This window comes from Nematostella vectensis, chromosome 4 (genome assembly GCF_932526225.1).
Source record: "Nematostella vectensis chromosome 4, jaNemVect1.1, whole genome shotgun sequence".
In the NCBI taxonomy this organism is placed as follows: domain Eukaryota; kingdom Metazoa; phylum Cnidaria; class Anthozoa; order Actiniaria; family Edwardsiidae; genus Nematostella; species Nematostella vectensis.
The window spans coordinates 9,963,643-9,985,111 of record NC_064037.1 but is presented as its reverse complement, the minus strand read 5'-3'; the positions used below and the strand labels follow the sequence as shown (position 1 = coordinate 9,985,111).

The window sequence follows — 21,469 nt, the reverse complement described above, 5'->3', positions numbered from 1 at the left end:
GTTCCATCCACGGGAATCCAGAGCATCGAGGTCAGCGTAACGAGTCGAGAGGAAGGGGCGTTCGCCTTGTTCGACTCGACGCCCTGGGTTCCCGAGGATGCGTAATAGCGAGAGTTGAAAGTATCCAAAACAGCTAATCATAGACCAAAAAAGGTGAAAACGAGGTTTATTTTCCCTGTGGATCTTCCACTAATATTGTTAGTTTGATTCGGATATTTCAATTTGAAAAACTTTTAACAGTACTAATCAGCCTGTCGCACTTTAGTCAATAAGCAATCTTGAGTTATGATTTATATGATGAGTAATTTACTAAAGAATATTGTATAATAGATAGTGGTTGTTTGCTTTTAGGCTGGAAGAACTAAGGCGTAGTCGTCACCCCACCACTGTGGAGCAGGCGTTACTCGAACTTGTCGCACAGAGGCTCTCACGGGTAAGTACAATCTTGATCATGCTGCGATCACGCTGAATTGGTCACGCGATCTCTATCGTATAGCCTGATCATGAAGTGGTGATCTCTCCTCCTTCTCCGTCCTAGCCTTTTGTCAAGTTTTTGACACATTTTTTGATACACAAATGCTTGATATTATTACTTTTTTTCTTATCAAGTCTCCAGTTATGGTGACATATAGCTGTTAACTAATATCTCATATGTTTTGATAGGGCTTCCAGATTTCCACAAGCTATCCTAAGATAAGTCCAGACCGTCCGCAGTCCTTCCCACGCAACATTCCTTGCGATGATGATTTCGAGACTGATGAGTACTTTCTAAGCCTGGGGCGAAACCTTCATCGACTTAGCGTGATTCCTAACAGATCCCAAATCAACGTCACTCGCTATAGGCCACGACACCCTAGTAGCACAAGCACAGTAAAATACAGGTGAGCACACCGGGAGCCCATGACCACAGGTAGACCGTCAAACGCTAAAGACCAAGTCATTCGGGTAGCACATTCACAGTTAAATACAGGTGAGCACACAGGGAGCCCATGACCACAGGTAGCTCGTCACACGCCATAGACCAAGACATCCGAGTAACAAAACTACTTTAAAATACAGGTGAGCGCACAGGGTTCCCATAACTTCAGGCAGATCAGTAACTTATTTCGCGCCGAGTGACTGCTTATTTGGACTACTCTCGCATAGGTACCGTCTGTGGACGGGAAAGGGCGTGGACTACCAGCCGCACCAGGCAGAGTTCCAGCACGATGAGCTGGACAAATATAACTGGAATTACCTGGACCAGCACATCATCGGTGACCAGGAATTCTCAGAACTACTCGAGGTAAGGGATTGCTATAAGTTTTATTCTGGGTGAATAAATAATCAAGCTAAATAAAGCTTATACTCACACTCGACTCAACCAGCAAACGATTGGTCAGTTTGAGTCCATGGCTTTTTGGCGGAACAAGATTCGAATATAAAATTCTTTATGCCAATTTTTTTACACATCAAAATCGAAACTGAATTCCATAGAGGGTAACCCCCACCCTCCCCTCCCATTCACCTCTAAATCTACCAGAACGGCTACATTGATTTCGCGCCAGAGAGGTAAAAAATTTACATCAAATTGACTTGACGAAATTCTATTTTGCGAGACATATTTTTGTCCAGTGGTAAATCGCTCAAAATAACTGTGCAAAACAAGTTCTGTCACTCGTTTTATGCTTTGTATTTTTATAAAAAAAAAAAAAAAATGCCAGCATTTCTGGCTCATCGATGTTTGAGCTGTCTGCTCCCCATTTCGGCAACATTTATTTTGTCATGTGATCAGGCGCGCGTGAAACGGTGCCTGCAGTGCTAATTAAAGTGGACGCTGTTTATTTTTAAAAGGTTTACCTTTGGATCATCAGGAATAACAATATCACCCCTAAAACGATATATAAATCGGGATATATTCTGAGTAATATTTTTAAAACCTTTAGCTTGATGTTGAGGTCACGCTGTAAAGTCTGTTTTAAGTGAAATTGATTGTTGTTGCAACTGCTTGACCTAAAACCGTTGAATGACTGCACACTATCTTTGAATCACATTGAAATATATAGTATACGTAGACTGAGCTGGCTCCGATCACTTTGACTAATTCACATGTCGCTGGGTATGGTTTGGAAATTAATTACGCTCAGCCAATCGAGACTCGGTGTAGGACGGATGTAAGCGATTACGAATTAGTGGTCGGATAGGATAAGAGGATCTAAAGGAAAAAAAAGGTCAATTATAAGCATGAATCCATTCCCGACTTTTAAAAGCTTCTTTGTTGGTAAATAATGGACAAACAATGACCAAGCCAAGCGTCGATGCTGCATTTGCATAAGGATAGTGCCGAGAAAACACCAAAGCTCCAATACCTCGCTTTTCTCATCTACTTATTAGAGTTCCCCATTGACCAACTGAAATAGCGAGAACTCGTGAATGAAGTTCTTCTCTTTTCTAATTACCAAGCAGTCAGATATGGTATTTAGCGAGCTTTTGTCCGCGGAGATAACAGGGTTTTGTTCTACAGTAATCCGGGATAATAATTAGTTCCTTGATACGCGTGACGGTTAACCAGAATGGATTCATTATGAGAATGGTTCGTAATACATGTTCCCTGTCGCCACTAGAAGATAAACATTTACTGTAGGAAACAAAGAGATCTAACAAGCTTAATGACGAGAACCCCATAGACCAGGTGCAGGCAGGTGCATATGATAAGGATACGCAACAAAAGACAAGGTAAAAGAACAAGCTATGATAAAAAGTTAAAGAGCAATGGCAAGTCACTCGTAAAAACATCAATAGCGTCTGTTTTTTCACTCGTCGGCTTTCTAGCAAATGGACTAGTTCTCTGTTTGATTCTTACCACCAAGTCGCTGCGAACACCCATGAACTATTTAATATTGAAACTGGCCATAATGGACGCCATAACATGTTGCTTAACAGTGCCGTACATTGCAACAGGTGCTGCTATTTACAGCGCCAACCTCACGTTGATTCAGGACATCGCAAGAAGCAGTGGATCTTCCGTTGCAACTTATGCCTGCAAAGTCAGCGTTTTAGCTTGGCTCGGAAGCACCGTTCAGCCTTACTTACTGATCGCTGTGACATTTGAGCGCTTCATGGCCGTTGTTTACCCTCTGACAAGCTCTGTTCAAGTCACTAAATCCAGATTACGATGGATTATACTGTTGTGCTGGATATGGGGGTTGTTATACGTGCTGCCACAGTTGATCGCCTTAGAATACGACGACGTGCTTGAGACCTGCCGGCCAATGTTGGTAAACTACTCCGTATACGCCTACAGCACCGCCCTTTTAGTGTTAATCTTCATCATCCCAGCACTGGTCATAACTGGACTTTATATAAAGGTCATCAGGGTGCTTAGCGCAAGCGGTCAAAGTATGGGAATGGCAGTCAAGCAAGCTAGGATGAGGCAGCGAGCAAAACGCAAAGTCGTTAACTTGGTCATCGCCGTCACAGCGTTATTTAATGTTTGCTGGCATCTTCTACGTGATGACAAGTTTTAACAACCCAGAGCTTAAGCGTACCATTCCACTTATTGGTCTGCATTGCATGAGCTTCAGCGCAGCCATCAATCCTATATTTTATCTTACTTTTTTGGAAAACTTCAGAAATGCTCTTCATGTGAAATGTAAGTGCGTGACATTTGTAGCCCTTAGTCGCCAGAGCACCACAGAACTGCGACAAGAAAAAGTGGTGTCACAGAACATGGATAATCCGCAATTGTTACGATTCCAATATACTCCGTCGAGCAAGAACAACAACCATTTCAGATGAAATTTATAGATCAGAATTGGGTGACAAAGTTATTTTGGATTCGTTTTATATATTCAAAATCCGCTTCATTTTTAAATGTAATGCAAGGCCTACCCGGGGCACTTACATTCCGATTTCCGTAAATGATCGTTTTAGCGCCAAGCCTCATGTTAGCCTCTCGAATTTACGCTCTTGTTGGCGTAGAATATCGAACAAGAGCCCTCCCCCCACACACACTCCAAACACGTTTTTTTGGATGCGGCTCCTCTGAGGGGGGTCTCGTCATTAAGGTACCAATGAATGTTCTTATCAAACATTTCAGCGTTTGAAGCATGCCTTGTCTTGGTTGTTAGACGGTCGACGAGGATGGGCATACCCCTAATTTTGCGTTTTTTTACAGCCCGTCAAAGTGAAACACAGCTGAACCGACATGACGGAAAAACCTGGAAAATGCGCAATTCCAGATAGAGAGAGAAGACACAATTACTTACAATGGCTATAGGTTCCTTGTTCTACGGACTGATTTTCAAAACTCAAATAACGTGAGGCCGAAGTGCACATAACCAGATTTTGGCTTTATAAGATAATTTTTCCTTGATCATCATTGCCCTGTGCATCAGTTCATGGACGAAAAGCTCAAATTTCAATGACACTTTACAAAAAGTCGCATCAATTTAAAAAAAGTCGCACTTGATATTTTGTTTGCTATAAGTTACTAAGTACTCAGAGAAATTCTCCGCCTTATTCGATGTGAAATGGGCTTATTTGAAGCGTCACGTCATGTTTTTCCGTCATGTCAGCTGAACCTAGTCAGAGGTATCCAAGCTTTCAAACAGTGCTTTACGGTTCCATCTTTAATCTCTCATCGAGGTGCTAATGCAAGCACAAGTTGACGATTGCTTGTGTTTTTCATGAAAAAAAATACAGCTATCTATCATGTTGGGAGAGTGTCCTAGGACATCATGAAGTCTATTAGGGCAAAACTGAGTGCTGTGCCTATGGATGTTTACAAGCAATGGTGGATTCATGGGGATTTTTTCTTGTTTGGCTTTGCCTGGATGAAAAAAAAATTCTGATGATTCACCACAGTTCTCCTAAATGCTGTCTTTCTCAAACTAAAATGATTCCAAAATTGTTTCCACTGCTATTCTTGGTCTGTCTGACCTGGAATTTATTTGTTTGGCTTTGGGGTGAAAAGACTGACTAACTGTGGGGAGGGGCATGTTCACTGCTCATTTCATGCCGAAGTTTTTGGCGAATCTCCCACAATGATTTTGCAATCTGTAATGGCAGCAAGACGATCCCAGAAGCCTTCCACAAATTTTATCGTCATTGTCATCGCCATTTTCACTTTCTGCTTTCTTACCTGGGTCATCACAGGAATTCTTGTGTTTGCGTGCTTCTTTTTAATCCGCAAGGCAGAATTCTTGGATCAATTTTTTTTTGTTTGCTTACTGCTAGTTTCTCTACGCGTTTAGACTTGAGCGGTTTAGGAAGACGTTTAGGTTCTGGTATCGAAAATGTGTTGCCGCAGCCGAGGGTCGCGTTAAACGAAGTAAAAAAGTTTTAGTAGCAAAAAGCAATGGAATACGTTTCAAGCAAATAAAGTACAGGGGGGATTTAGAGGTGGGCCGAGCGGGCCCCAGTCCCCCTATTTTCAAATATTTGGCTTTGAAATGACAAAAAATATAAGGAAATACACGGAAGAACATTCAATCTGCCTCTCACTTTCTTGAAACCCTTGCTTCGGCCCCCCATTTTGGAACTCCTGGATCCGCCCCTGAAATAACTATACGACAAAAGGAATATTTTATGATGAATAATCTTTTGCTAGCTTTGAACTTTTGCTGAAGGATTGATAGCCTATTTGCTTATTTTTTTATGACTGTTTTATCTGTTATAAGGGTTTTTACTCGTTTTACAATGAATTGAGCAAATCATGTTGACAGGTGGCTAGTCCAATTATCGTTGTAAACCAAGGTATGAGGAATAACGTTATTTTAATGTTAGGTTGATGTTTATTTATTAGTTTAAATTGTGACTTTACAATTTGTATTTTGTTTCTTGTATACATTCATGTCAAACACCTTTCTCTGAATCTGATCGAATGAGGTCTATAGTGCTAGGTCTGTAGTGAGTATCTTAGTGCTAAATTGTTATTGTACGGTACAATAACACTATAGACTCTTCCTGGATATTATCATGAATATAGTGTAATTAGTGTATTTGGACTTTTAAATATACGTGTCGTATGTATCTTGTATACAGTGGAAGCCACCCTCTGTCACTTCTTAGTCTATTTAATTTCTTTGTAGAATCAGGCAACCCACCCAAATAGTTTTACTTTGTAGTTTATTATTTGTATGGTGCAATAAAATTCTATAAATAAAACAAACAGTTCAATAACAAGAAATGGGCCCTTTTTCTTATTTAACGCTTGAGAAAGATCTCCTTTGAAAACCTAACAATCTGGGTTTACCGTGCTCCTCCATCACCACTTTTTCTTGTCGCGTTTCTGTGGTGCTCTGGCGACTAAGGTTTTTAAATGTCACGCGCTTAAATTTCAACCTTAGAGTGTTCCTGAAATTATTCAAAAAGGTTAGATAAAATATGGGATTGATGGCTGCGCTGAAGCTCATACAAAGTTGACGGATTAGTGGAATATCTCGTTTAAGATCAGGATCATTTATGCTACTCATCACGTAGAACAGAACATTATTAAATCCCCAGCAAACGTTAAATAACGCTGTGACGGCGATGACCAAGTTAACGACTTTGCGTTTTGCTCGCTGCCTCATCCTAGCTTGCTCGGCTGCTATTCCCATACCTTGACCGCTTGCGCTAAGCACCCTGATGACCTTTAAATAAAGTCCAGTTATGACCAGTGCTGGGATGATGAAGATTAACACTAAAAGGGCAGTGCTGTAGGCGTATACGGAGTAGTTTACCAACATTGGTCGGCAGGTCTCAAGCACGTCGTCGTATTCTAAGGCGATCATCTGTGGCAGCACGTATAACAACCCCCCTATCCAGCACAACGGTATAATCCATCGTAATCTGGATTTAGTGACTCGAACACAGCTCGTCAGAGGGTAAACCACGGCCATGAAGCGCTCAAATGCCACAGCGATCAGTAAGTAAGGCTGGACGGTGCTTCCGAGCCAAGCGAAAACCCTGATTTTGCAAATAGCGGTCACAACAGAGGGTTCGCTGCCTCTCGCGATATTCTGCATCAACGTGAGGTTCCCTGGGTAAACAGCTGCTCCTGTTGCAATGTGCGGCACTGTTAAGCAACATGTTATGGCGTCCATTATGGCCAGATTCAATAGTAAATAGTTCATGGGTGTTCGAAGCGACTTGGTGGTAAAAATCAAATAGAGAACTAGTCCATTTGCTAGAAAGCCGACGAGTGAAAAAACAGTCGCTATTGATGTTATTAAAACGAGTGATACGGTTGCCATTACTCGCTTCAAATCTTGTACAACGTTATACCATAAGTTGTTCCTTGTTCTTGTTACAGATGCCTTCTGTTTTCAGCTCGTTTTGCCAATTCGTTAGGCGATCATTTGGTATTTGGTAATGATAATGCTTGAAAATAGATCCGTTCCTATTTAATCGGTTGCCCAGACCAAAACTAATTACTCTTTTGGATTACTGTATAACAAAACCCTGTTATCTCCGCGGACAAAAGCTCGCTACATACCATATCCGAGTGGTTGGTAATTAGCAAAGGGAAGAGCGAGGTGGGATTCATTCACGAGTTGTCGCTATTTCATTTCGTCAGTGGAGAACCCTTTTATTTGCGTACACGAAATAAGAGGACTAACATGGCTTTGGAATATTTCAGCAGCATTCTAATGCAAATACAGCATTTGTAGTTTTATGCTATCGCTATAACCATATATTCATATGGAAATTCGGAATCGTTTTTGCCAACCATACCGAGCTCCAAATTGGGTGAGCCTGATTTATTTTTAAACAATTCTCAGCGTCATGTGAATCAGCAAAAATAATTTGAGCCCAAAGAACACCACGTCAGGAGAAAATGCCGTTTTGCCGTTTGGGGTATTTTATTTAAAATTGGCGAAAATGGAGTGACATTAGCTCTATTTTAGCCGAAATCAAGGGATTTTTCTGTTATACTATAAGTAACGAATTTAAAATTTACAATATTAGACAATTTCTGCAATCACAGCCTTTGTGTAGACGTACAGATATAACACAATTTGAGCGTCAGATCCTTTTCAACATAATGGATTTCGTTACTTTTTCTCATGTCCGTAACTTACTCCTTTGAGAGCCCTTCAGTTATTTCAATTTCCTCTACTTTTACAAAAAATTGATATTCGACCCTTACCATTCATAACAAAATGGCCATACTCGATCCTTCAACGATTCAGTTCCTAAAGATACAGTAAAAATAACACTAAAGCACGATTAAGTAAAGATACTCCCGCATTTCAAGGACACTTAACACATTTTGTGTTCCTAAGGCTTTTCTTGGCGGGAGCCCTAAATGTTGAGGAGACTTTGGATTTTTTGGGCCTTTTTACATGTAAAAAGGAGCGAAACAACAATTGTCTTTAAAAGAGTAAAAATACCCTTTAGTTCCAGGGAAGGTATAAATTTATACAATCCCAAACAGTCCCGGAGATCAAATAGGAATGTATAAATTTATACAGTCCCAGAGTTCAAATAGGAATGTATAAATTTATACAGTCCCGGAGTTCAAAAAGGAATGTATAAATTTATACAGTCCCCGAGTTCAAAAAGGAATATATAAATTTAAACAGTCCCCGAGTTCAAAAAGGAATATATAAATTTATACAGTCCCGGAGTTCCAAAAGGAATGTATAAATTTATACAGTCCCCGAGTTCAAAAAGGAATGTATAAATTTATACAGTCCCCGAGTTCAAAAAGGAATGTATAAATTTATACAGTCCCGGAGTTCAAATAGAAATGTATAAATTTATACCTTCCCCGAGTTCAAAAAGGGATGTATCAATTTATACAGTCCTGGAGTTCAAAAAAGAATGTATTAATTTATACCGTCCCCGAGTTCAAAAAGAAATGTATAAATTTATTCCTATTTGAACTCCGGGACGGTATAAATTTATACATTCAACAATTGTTGTTTCGCTCCTTTTTAAATGTAACAGATACTGACAAATAAAAGATTTTGACATATCTTCAGGTTAACATGGACATTTTTATCGGTTATAGCTAAAACACTCATTGCTTTCTTTTATGAAACACGTCATTCGAGGTAATTTCTATTTCGCTTCTTTATAAATACAATAAATGATAAGAAATGGATGTTTTAGACATTCCATCCCGGAACACATAATCATTTGTGCCACGAATCGTAAAATTATCGATTGACTTCTTAACGTAAAAGGACGGGGGATTCATATTTAGTGAAATTAGCAAATCTTTAAGGCGAGTCTTGAGAAAATCGTATATTCTTGCCATTTCTTACTAAACGGCATTTTCTCCTGAGGTGCTGTTAAGCAAATGCAATAAAATAGCCTCCATATTTAACTGAGATTTAACAGATTGATCCCTTGTTTTTTATGACCTTGTTTTGCTTCAGAAGAAATCATAAACTAGCGTTATAAAAATCCTCCTTTTTATTTTTGTTACTTTTCTGAAGGAGAATGTTTTCTAGTCTGTTTATTACGCGTATATTTTGGTCAATTGCTTGCCTCGTTTTGTTGGTAAAGTATACCGTAATGTGCTCTCATGGGCGTATCTGGTCTGAATATGTACATTATAATAATACAGTAACACAGACGTCATTCCTGTTCCTACAAAATGTAGCCCTATGTAAATTACATGTGATTACGGATTGTAATCTGGCAGGTGCGTACACAGGATTGACTGATGGGGGGTGCGCAGTCATAGGTATCTTAGATCTTAGGAATATTAGATTCCTTAATAAGAAAAGACCCACTTTTTGGCCGCCAGGGGGGGGGGGGGGTGCGCAGTCATAGTTATCTAAGATCTTAGGAATATTAGATTCCTTAATAAGAAAAGACCCACTTTTTGGCCGCCAGGGGGGGGGGGGGGGTGCGCAGTCATAGTTATCTAAGATCTTAGGAATATTAGATTCCTTAATAAGAAAAGACCCACTTTTTGGCCGCCAGGGGGGGGGGGGGGGTGGTGCGCAGTCATAGTTATCTAAGATCTTAGGAATATTCGATTCCTTAATAAGGAAAGACCCACTTTTTGGCCGCCAGGGGGGGGGGGGGGTGCGCAGTCATAGTTATCTAAGATCTTAGGAATATTAGATTCCTTAATAAGAAAAGACCCACTTTTTGGCCGCCAGGGGGGGGGGGGGGGGTGCGCAGTCATAGGTATCTTAGATCTTAGGAATATTAGATTCCTTAATAAGAAAAGACCCACTTTTTGGCCGCCAGGGGGGGGGGGGGGGTGCGCAGTCATAGGTATCTTAGATCTTAGGAATATTAGATTCCTTAATAAGAAAAGACCCACTTTTTGGCCGCCAGGGGGGGGAGGGTGCGCCCATCCTGCGCACCCTCTCGTGTACGCGCCTGTCTGGTCTGTTTTTATTTTGAACGCCATAATTGTCTGATTGGCATTTCTATTTGTAGGGGATATGATGCTTCTAAGCTAATCATGCCCAGTCTACATTATGTTGGACAAAGCTCTCTTTTAATGATATTTTATGTAATAAGTCATAATCTAGCTGTCGCTAACAAATTTATCACAGTATTTTCTTTTTTGACTGTCTTTCACAGTGCTTGCGCTAGATTGCAAATTGTAACAACGATCTTAAACACCGCGTGTTTTTATATGAAATATGCAAACTACCAGGTTTTGAATCAGCAGATGTTCAATTTTATTCGATTTCTTTGCTGATTTTTTTGTTTGAGCTATAGATTACATCAAAACTCTGCGAATTTATTGGTCATGTGAAGATATGTGAGAGGCATACCTAATAATAAAGCTGATGTATCTTATGCGAAGATGATTTATCTGATGTGAGAGGCATACCTAATAATTAAGCTGATGTATCTTCCCAAATACTTTAGACTTTTAAATTTTTGAATGTTAAGAAAGATCAGCTTCTTTTAGCTTTTTTCTGTTAGCTTTGTTTAAACTTTCTTCTAGAATCCATATGTCGACTAAGGGTTAAGCCCCCCAGCAAAGGTTGAAAATAGAGCCTAACTACATATTAGATTATTGTTTTTTTCTCGCCTCGAAAAAAGCCTTAAAGGAAGGCATCACTTGTTTTTTGCCGTTCCCTTAAAAATAACTGGCAAAATTCTTTTGTGGTTCTTTCATCCGCCATGTAGAATCCCCAGCAACTATACGGCGAGTAAAAACAAAAGGTCGCCCTAACAAAAATTATTTTGACAACGATAAAAATGTCTTTGGAAGCTGTGTTTTCAATATGTTTTGGTACCTTATTGGTAAATAATAAAAAGGAAATAATAAGAAGCAAGAGTTTGAACCTACTCCTGTTGCTCCAATTTCGAATTCACTGTGCCACCAAGGGAAATCTTTCAAAATTACAAGCGAATTCATAAAGATCTCACCAGTTTTTGCATTGTTTAATGCTAAGATCTAGTGGATTCTCGCTGATATGCGCTTGAAGTTTGTCTCAAACCGAGGCTTTTTGAAGAGCGATATTACTTTAACGGCCAAAGAGGAATTCGAATCATTACCTATTACCTATCCATAAAAAAAACTCTGACCTGTAACACGCGTTTACTATGTTTTAGAACCTCAAATACTGGAAGTCCCGCTTCCTTCTGCTCCCCTTGTCACGGCGTAAGGGCAACAATGCGGGTCCGGACGGACAGGACGGAAAGTCGGACAACATAACAGACGAGTCTGCTCGAATAGAGGGTCTGCTCAAATTTATTGAGATTCTGAACGGTGTAAAAAGGACTAATGCTCGAAGGCGACCATTCTCTCCAAAGGTACGTAAAACATAATGGAAACGGCTTCTCACTGGTCTCTTCAAAATTCCCATGTTAAAGCCATTGTCACCAGTTTATTTCCGGTCGAATACATATCGATCTTTATGATTTTTTAATGAAAAACGCGAAAAAATTTTCAAAATTGTAAAAGCAGTATGTCTAGTGGAAGTTCCTTTAGGATGCGACTACTAATTCAGTGCTGATTAATAGCCTGTTAAATAGCGCGGATCTAATATATTCTTTTGTATTTTGTCCGTCGGCCCTCATAAAGTAAACTGACGACAATGCCGTCTTTTAAGATAGTAGGCTTGTAGTCCCCCACGCCGCCTTTGTCGCTGTTGCTGTTGCTTTTAAATGATTGCAACTTGAGTATATTCTTCAAAGATAAGTGAAAACGCAACCTGCTATAAACTACAGTATATCTTTGGACTTTTAATTTGAAGCGTCACATAACGCACTCCCACATCTCAACAGACCAGATTTGCGAAAGGCTTTTGTGACAATGATAAAACCCCGTGTTATCCTGAAGATATTTACAAAATAAGCAACTGCCAACGAACAGTACACCAGAACACCTGCGTGTTCATTGCAAAAGATGAGCTTGTGATGGTGAAATCATAGGCATAAAAAGCTGTCTCTATGCGTACTGTATCCAATTATAAGTAATGCTTCGTGTAAAAACTACACAACAAAGTGCAACACTGGCATTCCCAAAAAGCCCTAGACTGTATGGACTTAATGTAAGATAAGCCACATTTAATACACTTAACACTTAAAACAAGATTTTGCTGAGTGTATTTGAATATTTGAATCTTAGAGTTTGATATTTTTGTGTAATATGGTTTCTTAGATAAATACGGGCAACCTTGTAAAAAAATATAAAAGTACAAACTACTTGTCCTTGCTTCTGATTGGCTCACAACGGAAATTCACCAAAAAGATGTTTGAGGGAACACATTTTTCACCCAATTTTCTCAAAATCTACTTTATTTTATATGTTCTGTCTGTATGTTTAGTACAAAAGAGATTTGGAGAAAAAAGAACAATAGGGTTTTGAGTACTTCTTGCACGGATGATTAATTAACTTTGAAAATTCCCATTGAGTATCGTTCTATCATATCCATATGTCAGAAGAGTCTTGGCAATGTTGGCAAAGACCCTCGTGCTCGTGCCCAGACTCTCCCTGATTCTGAGAGTGCGCCAAAGGAGGGGGCAGGTGGAGGACCGCTGACCGGAAAGACGATTGCTTTGTCATCATCCCTTGGTCCAGTAGACAGTGGTGGAGAAAGTCGGCGCCATTCCTCTGTTGATGGCTTAAGGTTTGTTGGGTTTCGTAGAAAAATGGACAGCTGTGATTTTCATCTTACAACCTCTATTAGTGTTGGAGTTAATAGCGTGGTTTTATTAGTGACTAAAGGTTGGTCTGTAACACAAACGAAACAGAACGAAACTGCTTAATATTCCGGCGCTTGCGCGTGTTTGACCGATTCTTTTTTTGTGTTCTGTTTCTGTGTTTGAACGACTCTTACTTGTGTTACACTTGTGTTTAACCGACTTTCACTTGTGTTGCGCTTGTGGTTCACCGACTCTGACTTTTGTTACACTTGTGTTTAACCGACTCTTACTTGTGTTACGCTTGTGTTCAACCGATTTTCACTTGTGTTGCGCTTGTGTTTGACCGAATCTGACTTGTGTTGCGTGTGTGTTTAACCGACTCTTACTTGTTTTACAATTGTGTTTAACCGAGTTTCACTTGTGTTGCATTTGTGTTTAACCGACTCTTACTTGTGTTACACTTGTTTCTAACCGACTCTGACTTGTGTTTCACTAATGTTTAACCGACTCTGACTTTGTTGCATTAGTCGCATTGATAACAAGCCTTTTGAAAACATAAATCATTGGCAGTCCTTTCCTGTACAAAATATACATTAAGTATTAGGTATAACACATTAGGAGAATTTATATATTTCTTCTAAAATTCTGTGAGCAATCATTTCTGTGTTTGAAATTTATCTTAGTGAACCTTCGAGTCCTGGTGTTGATGAACCAGCGGTTACAACCGAGGGTGATGTACTTAGTGTCAAGTCTCCATTGGAAGCCATCGTCGATGCTATGATAGACCCAAAGTGAGTGATGCCGAGGCTCTGTCCGTCTATGTTACTTATACATTCGACTATCCTGATGCACATCGATCTATGTCGATCCGCCGTCCTTCCGCCAGTTCCCGTGTCCTCTACTTCGACCATCCGCCTGCCAGTTTGTTTACCTGTCAGCGTGGATTGTAAGCCGAAGAACTAGGAGAATGGCTCGGAATTATTATTATTATTATCTCGTGCTATCTATCGCTTTTATTCAGTCTATAGGAGGTGGCTCGGGGTGATTCCTGAGCATTATTGTTCCTCGGTCATCTGCCTGTTTATCTACCTGTCTGCCCATCCGTTTGCCCATCCGTCTCTTGCCTTCCTGTCTGTCTGCCCATCCGTTTGCCTGTCTATCTCTTGTCTTCCTACCTGTCCATCCCTCTAATAATCCATCCGTCGGCCTCTGTCTGCCCTTGTCGTAATTTCTCTTTTTCCGTGTAGGGGTGGCATGACGTTCTTGCCAAGTTTGAAGGGACTGGACTCCAAGTGCTTCTTGGCTATAGAAGCAGTCTGGTGGCTCATGCACCATGTAGACGGAGTGGCGGATAGAAATGGTGCTGTTGCTCTGGCTCAGGTGAGACATACAGACAGTGGCGATGTCATGTTTGCACAGGGAAAGATGTGCCATACAGACAGTTGCTATGCCATGTTTACACAAGGCCCAGGTGAGTCATACAGACAGTGGCGATGTCATGTTTACACAGGGAAGGATGTGCCATACAGACAGTTGCTATGCCATGTTTACACAAGGCCCAGGTGAGTCATACAGACAGTGGCGATGTCATGTCTACACAGGGAAAGATGTGCCATACAGACAGTTGCTAAGTCATGTTTACACAAGACCCAGGTGATACAGACAATTGCTATGCAATGTTTACACAAGGTCCATGTGAGTCATACAGACAGTTGCTATGTCATGTTTACACAAGGCCCATGTGAGTCATACAGACAGTTGCTAAGCCATGTTTACACAAGGCCCAGGTGATACAGACAATTGCTATGCCATGTTTACACAAGGCCCATGTGAGTCATACAGACAGTGGCGATGTCATGTTTACACAGGGAAAGATGTGCCATACAGAAAGTTGCTATGCCATGTTTACACAAGGCCCAGGTGAGTCATACAGACAGTGGCGATGTCATGTTTACACAGGGAAAGATGTGCCATACAGACAGTTGCTAAGTCATGTTTACACAAGGCCCAGGTGATACAGACAATTGCTATGCAATGTTTACACAAGGTCCATGTGAGTCATACAGACAGTTGCTATGTCATGTTTACACAAGGCCCATGTGAGTCATACAGACAGTTGCTAAGCCATGTTTACACAAGGCCCAGGTGATACAGACAATTGCTATGCAATGTTTACACAAGCCCCATGTGAGTCATACAGACAGTTGCTGTTCCATGTTTACACAAGGCCCATGTGAGTCATACAGACAGTTGCTGTGCCATGTTTACACAAGGCCCATGTGAGTCATACAGACGGTTGCTAAGCCATGTTTACACAAGGCCCAGGTGATACAGACAATTGCTATGCAATGTTTTCACAAGGCCCATGTGAGTCATACAGACAGTTGCTATGCCATGTTTACACAAGGCCCAGGTGAGTCATACAGACAGTTGCTAAGCCATGTTTACACAAGGCCCAGGTGATACAGACAAATGCTATGCCATGTTTACACAAGGCCCAGTTGAGACATACAGAAAGTTTCTATTTAAAATGGCAATTTCAAAATATCTACAACAAAAAGCAACTTATTCTTTTGTAACGAGTTTGCCGCTACCAACAAATCACCCATTTCTTAGGGGGCTGTGCTATTTCTTATGAATTCTTTTTTATTCAGAAAATGTTAGAAGCCCGGGTCATCCTGCACGCATCGAAAAGCACAAGACAGAACTTCTTCTACGGATTCGCCATCTTCCAGTTTGCAAACGAGAAACTACGCAGCGAAGTTGAGGGTGAGTCTGGCCAGCACATGAGTCTATGAGGGGAGAGCTGTTTTATATCCGCATGTAATAGGGCTGTCTTTTACAGCCGTATACACAGGGTGTGCGCAGGGTGTGCACAGAGTGCGCGCGCACCCTCCCCTTACCCTTGGCGACCAAAAAACAATCAATCCTGGGTACGCGCTCGCTATACCTGTCTGTAATAGGGCTGTCTTATACCCTTTATTTTTCTGTACCTAAGGAGGGATATATTTAAATAAATAAATAAATCAACGGGCTTTAAACAGAATCTTATTTCTAACATAGCGAACAAGGATAGTCTTGTTTTCAGCGCACACGTTCCCGTCCTTGTTGCTAGACCGTGAAACTTGGAGTCTTCATGTTGTAGTTTGAAAGAAAACGGCTGAAATGAATTAGACGTAATCCATTTCAGAGTATATTTCACGTCTGGCTCTTTAAATTTCAATTGTTTTCTGCAGACGCCGTTCGCGTTGCCGTCGTCTTTTCTTCAGCTCCCAATATCAGATTTGCTCTCCTACCATAAGATCGTTAGAAAGAGATCACTCCACCCACCCCCCCCCCCTTGCCCCATAGTGTAGCACCACCATAACCATTAGGCATCGTGGGATAGAGGTTCCCCTCCATCCCCGCCATCTTACAATGGTAATAAGGTTCTAGATTACCACAGGTCTCACGCGTGCTCCTCCCCAGGCTCTTTTCAGGCTATATTTAGAGAAATACCAGTCATTGATTGAGATTTTTCGTAGAGAAACCTGGCCGCTATGCGCACTACCATCGCACCCTGATGGAACAACAGCTGAAAGACTTCCAGGGAGATTGGGTCGAGATAGCCTTTACCCAGTATGCACCGCCATCTGTGATCCCAGCATTCCTTGCGCCCGACAGTGCTCTGGAAATGATTCCGCTGACCTCCCCCACGCTGCGATCGCTGGCGTCGGTCAGGAGGGGACGAGCCAAAAGTGCATCTCAGCAAGCGATGCTCATGGGTACGTCTTCTCTCGCGGTGAAAAAAAGATTCTTGATATGTCGATTTGACTAAATTGCGTATCGCACAAAGCTAGACAGGAGCAAAAAATGGCAAAGTTCAAATTGTAAGGTCCCTTTAGCTTATATTCGCTTGATTTTTTGCATAGATGTCCCTTGGGTAATATATAAACCGAAATAAGCTTCAGTATTTTTGGTAGATGTTCCGTTATTAAGATATTGCAATATGTACTTGACTCTTGATTTGTCTGAAATTGACCAATTTGGGCGAAATTGCTACTTTTTTCATGATCTATGGCAACTTTGCTCAATAATATATCAAGAACGGAACATCTGCCAAAAATACTAAAGCTCTTTTTTGTTTTATACTATGCAAGAAACCTCTAGGCAAAATATAAATCAAATGTAAGCTAACACAACCTTACAATTTTAATTTTGCCATTTTTTTGCGGGACACAAGGGTCTGTGATGTGAGAACTAAAATACAGGATACACTCGATATCCAGGACGACTTTTGGAACGCTAATAGTCCATGAAAGGAACCGCCTATTATTTACTTCATTCAATTTTAGAAAACAAAAAGTACGCGAAGAAATTCTGTCCGGTCCGATGACATTGATCTAGCCGATAAAGTACAGTTATTTGTGGTTGGAAACGAGTCCCATCAAGTATGCGCTTTTTTATTGACAGGTGAATGCGCATGCGCGTACAAGCTCGTCAACCTGGATTGTGATCCTCAGCACAAGAGCGACCGCCCCGAGTGGTGTACTTTACGTTACCATGGCAACTACAACCCAGCGCATGCTTTCGAGATGGAAGTACACTGGATCGAGGCTACGGGCTCAATTGTCCACGATATGGTGAGAAATCGACACAGTGTTGCTGTAGTCCCGAACACACCGTGCTGAAAACTACGTCAGGTTTTTCTCCGCAAACCTACCTAAATAGTAACAACCTGTTTGTTTAAAGAAGGAATTAATAAGGGATACTCAGGCTTTGTTATGGCTGATTATACCCCTCCCTCTCCCCCCACCACCACATCTCGGGATAGTCGGGTGGGTAGTTTTCACGCTACACACCTGGGGATTGAGGCTATTCTCCCCTCCCCCAGCAGCATGGTTCGAATATAGCAAGATTGAAAAGAATTGAAAAAAAAATGCGGCCTAGATGAAGGCCGTTGTCTTAGCAGATTTCCAAAAGCACAAGCACAGATTTGTTAATGTTTTACCAGGTGCAAAGTTGGGCTCGCAAAGCCACTTCCTGTGGATTTGTTCTCGTTCCCGCTCCCGTGAGTCCGTTCCCGGATCCCAGCAGTGGAAACATCGACCCTCTTCGGCTCCCGATTTTCATCCCCCTCAACCTTAGCGGATGTATCGTGGATGAGCGAGACAGCCTCTTTAAAGGTAAACCAGACCCCGCAATGACCCACACTCATGTTAAAACACCCTCTTCCACACAATATCCAATGCACCCGGCATTGACAAATCCAGAGGAAGGGTATTAGATAAGAAAATGAACACAAAATAGGCTGGATGATACAAACAATATACAAGAAATTTTCAAAAATTGGCGGTGGATAACCACTCCCTAGATTTGCCTTTGCACGGCCTTTGAGCAACGCTCTGTTTACACGACAGCCCGTTTGTACAACCTTTTTTATCACACTGTCTACACGACAGCCCGTTTGTACAACCTTTTTTATCACACTGTGTACACGGCAGCCCGTTTGTACAACCTTTTTTTATCACACTGTCTACACGACAACCCGTTTGTACAACCTTTTACATCACACTGTCTACACGACAGCCCGTTCACAACCTGTCCATCACACAGTGAACACTCCGTTTTTACAACCATTACAACTAAATTCTAAAGCAGAGCGACGTTGTGGAATGACAAGGAGGGAGAGGGTTGAGGGTGTGTTGCAAATACTAATAATAAAGCGCGCATTCACGGCACAAACTCTAGCCCTTTTTTGTTTATCTTTCAAGACTTTAGCGTATCTTCTCATCGTCTGCGAAGATATCTCTTTCAGGAGGCTATACTAGAGAGGTCAGTACAAATAAGCTTGCGGCGTGGATTGTAAAGTGTAGCTAAGTGCTATCTGTCGCTTTTATTTTCGCTATCGGGTTGATTTTGGAATAGGGTGGTCATTGTTCGTCGGTTATCTTCTATCTATCGAAGATGGCTCGGTATAGTTTCGATTAAAATTCTTATTCAATTCCATATTCTTTCTCTTTTTCGGTTTGGCTTTTTGAAAGATTTTTCAGTCAATTTCATTTTCTTTCTCTTTGTAGGTTTGGCTTTTTAAAATATTTCTCATCCAATTCCATAATTCTTTCTCTTTGTAGGTTTGGCTTTGCAAAAGATTTTTCATTCATTTCATTTACTATCTCTTGGCAGGTTTGGCTTTTTAAAAGACTCGCCCTACGGTCCACTGTTCAATACGTTTACTTTCGTGGCAACGCCAGTGCAATGCCGAGCGGACGACTTTGTCCATGTGTCCGGCACAGCCTTTGTCCGGATTCACGACCAAGACGAGGACGTTCGACTAGACCTTTACGGCCCAGTCTCCAGCGGTCTCTTGGGAGAGCGAGGGTCTGGGTTTTACTGGGAAACCAACTATATGTTGTCAAAACGCTGGCGATCTGCCTCGACTGGGGATTTGGAAAGCGCGCGAAAACTGAAGGCGGAGTTCGTAGAGTTTTGTTCCGATACTAAGGGGGTCCTCAGGGCATTTTGGGAATCGTGTAAAGACGAAGTTAGGAAGGCCGCGGAAGAGAAGCTAAGGTCGGAGAGACTGAAAATCGAGGAGATTTCATTGACTTCAGAGAGTGAAGAAACTGCGGGCTCATTCACGGACACAGATACGGAGGGGACTGGGGCGGAGTAGGCGGAATCTGACAGTGAGGGACTTAGTTCTGCACAAAGTACAAGGGTCTCATAAAGCTAGGTCTATAAAATATAGGACACACTGCGAAAGATGTACCACTCTTTCATCTTGGTTTCTCGCTGGAATTAGCTGGAACAGGGGCTCATAAGTAGGGGCAATCAACTTCCCCACATTCTGGTATTATAAATGTGTCACGGCGTTTCCTAGGATCAGGCTATTGTTAGACGCACGGATGAGCCAATCAGATTCGACATTTGTGTTGACGTTTTGGCTGAGCTCAACTGCACGCGCAGTCTCAGACAAAAAGCTATGTTCTCTTTTCGGTACTTTGACTTTTGTTGCTCTATTCTTTTTTATAAATCCAACCCTACCTACGACTTTCAATTCTAGCTTGCAATTCTTTTGGTAAACAAACAAAACCGACGGATGATGGATAAATTTGCGCGTGCAGCCTCACGTCACTCGCGCGCGCGACCAACATCAACGTAACTGGTTGGCCCGTTCGTGCGCGCGCGTCTAAAAATAGCCTGATCCTAGGAAACGCCGTGACACTTATATAATACAGATGATTGCCCCTACTTATGAGCCCCTGCTGGAATTAATTGGAAATGGATTCTTTGTGTGACTCGGAATTGACCCGGAGCATGAAATCGCAGCGTGATTGTAAAAGAGAGGCAAACTATTTGAAACACAGGCTTGGCGACTGAGCCCAAAATTTCATACCCCCGACAATGCAATGATAGGAACAAGATATATCCGAACACTGAATTATAACCTTATGTGTGCGTTTTTTTATGATCGATTCTTTTGCACACGGATTAGCTTGACTATAGAGAATTGAAAGCACTTCATTTGTGCCTATATGGAAATGCGGCACACAAGCTACAAAGATACAACAGCGTGAAACTCAATAGACAAGTTGTAGAATATTAGTACATGAACCTAATAAAAAATGCGGGTCACACAAGCAATAAAAGCAATTAATAATCGGCTCGTCATGTTTTTTCACCTTTTCGTGTTGTAATTAACACCAAACTATAGCACAAAAACTACCTCTCGAAGAATTCAAGTGCATTGGTAGACTTCTCTCTGTTAAGGGAGTGTTCATTACATACATCGAGGGAGGGGGGAGGGAGGGAAGATTTTTACACAAGACGCCTTAAAATTTCAGAGCCTCCCTTTTTTTGTAAACATTGTTTTCGCCCCCCCCCCTTTTCAGAACCCAAAAATTTCCAGAGCCCTCCCCCCTTGACGAATTCAATAATTAAAAAAAGTATAAATCTGAATCTGGAAAATAAATACAGCCCTCCTTCAACCTCGTTCCCAGAGCCCTCTACCTTTCCTGTCATTTGGGTCGACGGGAAATGACCCTGGGATCGGCCGGTCACGTGACTCCTTCTACACCCAGGATTTCTGGGTGTAGTAAATAAGCATAAATTATCCAATGTTTATCTTCAAAACAATGATGACGGCAGAGTCGGAAGTACCGGCCGTTTTCACTCGATTTAGGATAGCTAAGAATTGCTACGGTTTTTCATCTTTCAATTAAAAAAAAAACATTTTCAGAATCTGACATTGTTTCTTCACAACTTTCGGTTTCGGCCTTCATAATTTCTTAATTTTTTTTAGCATGAAAAATCTTGTAAAGTCACATGGTTCGCCCCTAAGGACATTTCTATATATTTGGTTTTGTAAAGAATATTTTTCTGTATAAAAAGTGATATAATGTCCAGCATATAAAACGTTGTTTTGTGGATTTGCATGTTCCACCAC

The 21,469-nt window shown here is 41.3% G+C and overlaps 2 protein-coding genes and 1 long non-coding RNA gene across 3 annotated transcripts in view; 1 reads left to right on the top strand and 2 right to left on the bottom strand.

Annotated features, from left to right (window-relative positions):
- The window catches only part of LOC5513728 (GATOR complex protein DEPDC5), a 33,175-nt gene extending 12,490 nt beyond the window's left edge, over positions 1–20,685 (top strand). Inside the window, exons 13-25 of the mRNA XM_032383278.2 lie at positions 352–433; positions 664–881; positions 1,147–1,285; positions 11,506–11,706; positions 12,838–13,025; positions 13,725–13,832; positions 14,289–14,421; positions 15,696–15,810; positions 16,566–16,805; positions 17,494–17,663; positions 18,035–18,206; positions 18,795–18,855; positions 19,207–20,685. Coding sequence (XP_032239169.2) covers positions 352–433; positions 664–881; positions 1,147–1,285; positions 11,506–11,706; positions 12,838–13,025; positions 13,725–13,832; positions 14,289–14,421; positions 15,696–15,810; positions 16,566–16,805; positions 17,494–17,663; positions 18,035–18,206; positions 18,795–18,855; positions 19,207–19,696 — 2,317 coding nt within the window. The 3' untranslated portion in view covers positions 19,697–20,685. The remainder of the gene's footprint in view (positions 1–351; positions 434–663; positions 882–1,146; positions 1,286–11,505; positions 11,707–12,837; positions 13,026–13,724; positions 13,833–14,288; positions 14,422–15,695; positions 15,811–16,565; positions 16,806–17,493; positions 17,664–18,034; positions 18,207–18,794; positions 18,856–19,206) is intronic.
- Positions 150–7,577, bottom strand: LOC125561893. The gene is made up of 2 exons (XR_007307598.1): positions 7,249–7,577; positions 150–853 (listed from the first exon to the last, which is right to left on the bottom strand). It is a non-coding gene; the product is annotated as an uncharacterized LOC125561893 (long non-coding RNA).
- On the bottom strand, positions 5,761–7,242 carry LOC5513727 (tachykinin-like peptides receptor 86C). Its single transcript, XM_001633941.3, has one exon. It carries the CDS (start codon positions 7,215–7,217, stop codon positions 6,183–6,185), a length of 1,035 nt encoding a protein of 344 aa, XP_001633991.3. The 5' UTR covers positions 7,218–7,242; the 3' UTR covers positions 5,761–6,182.
- Positions 20,686–21,469: the final 784 nt, after the last annotated feature.

Excerpts from the sequence above, each read along its gene's own strand:
- LOC5513727 (XM_001633941.3), bottom strand. The coding sequence starts at position 7,217 with ATGGCAACCGTATCACTCGTTTTAATAACATCAATAGCGACTGTTTTT.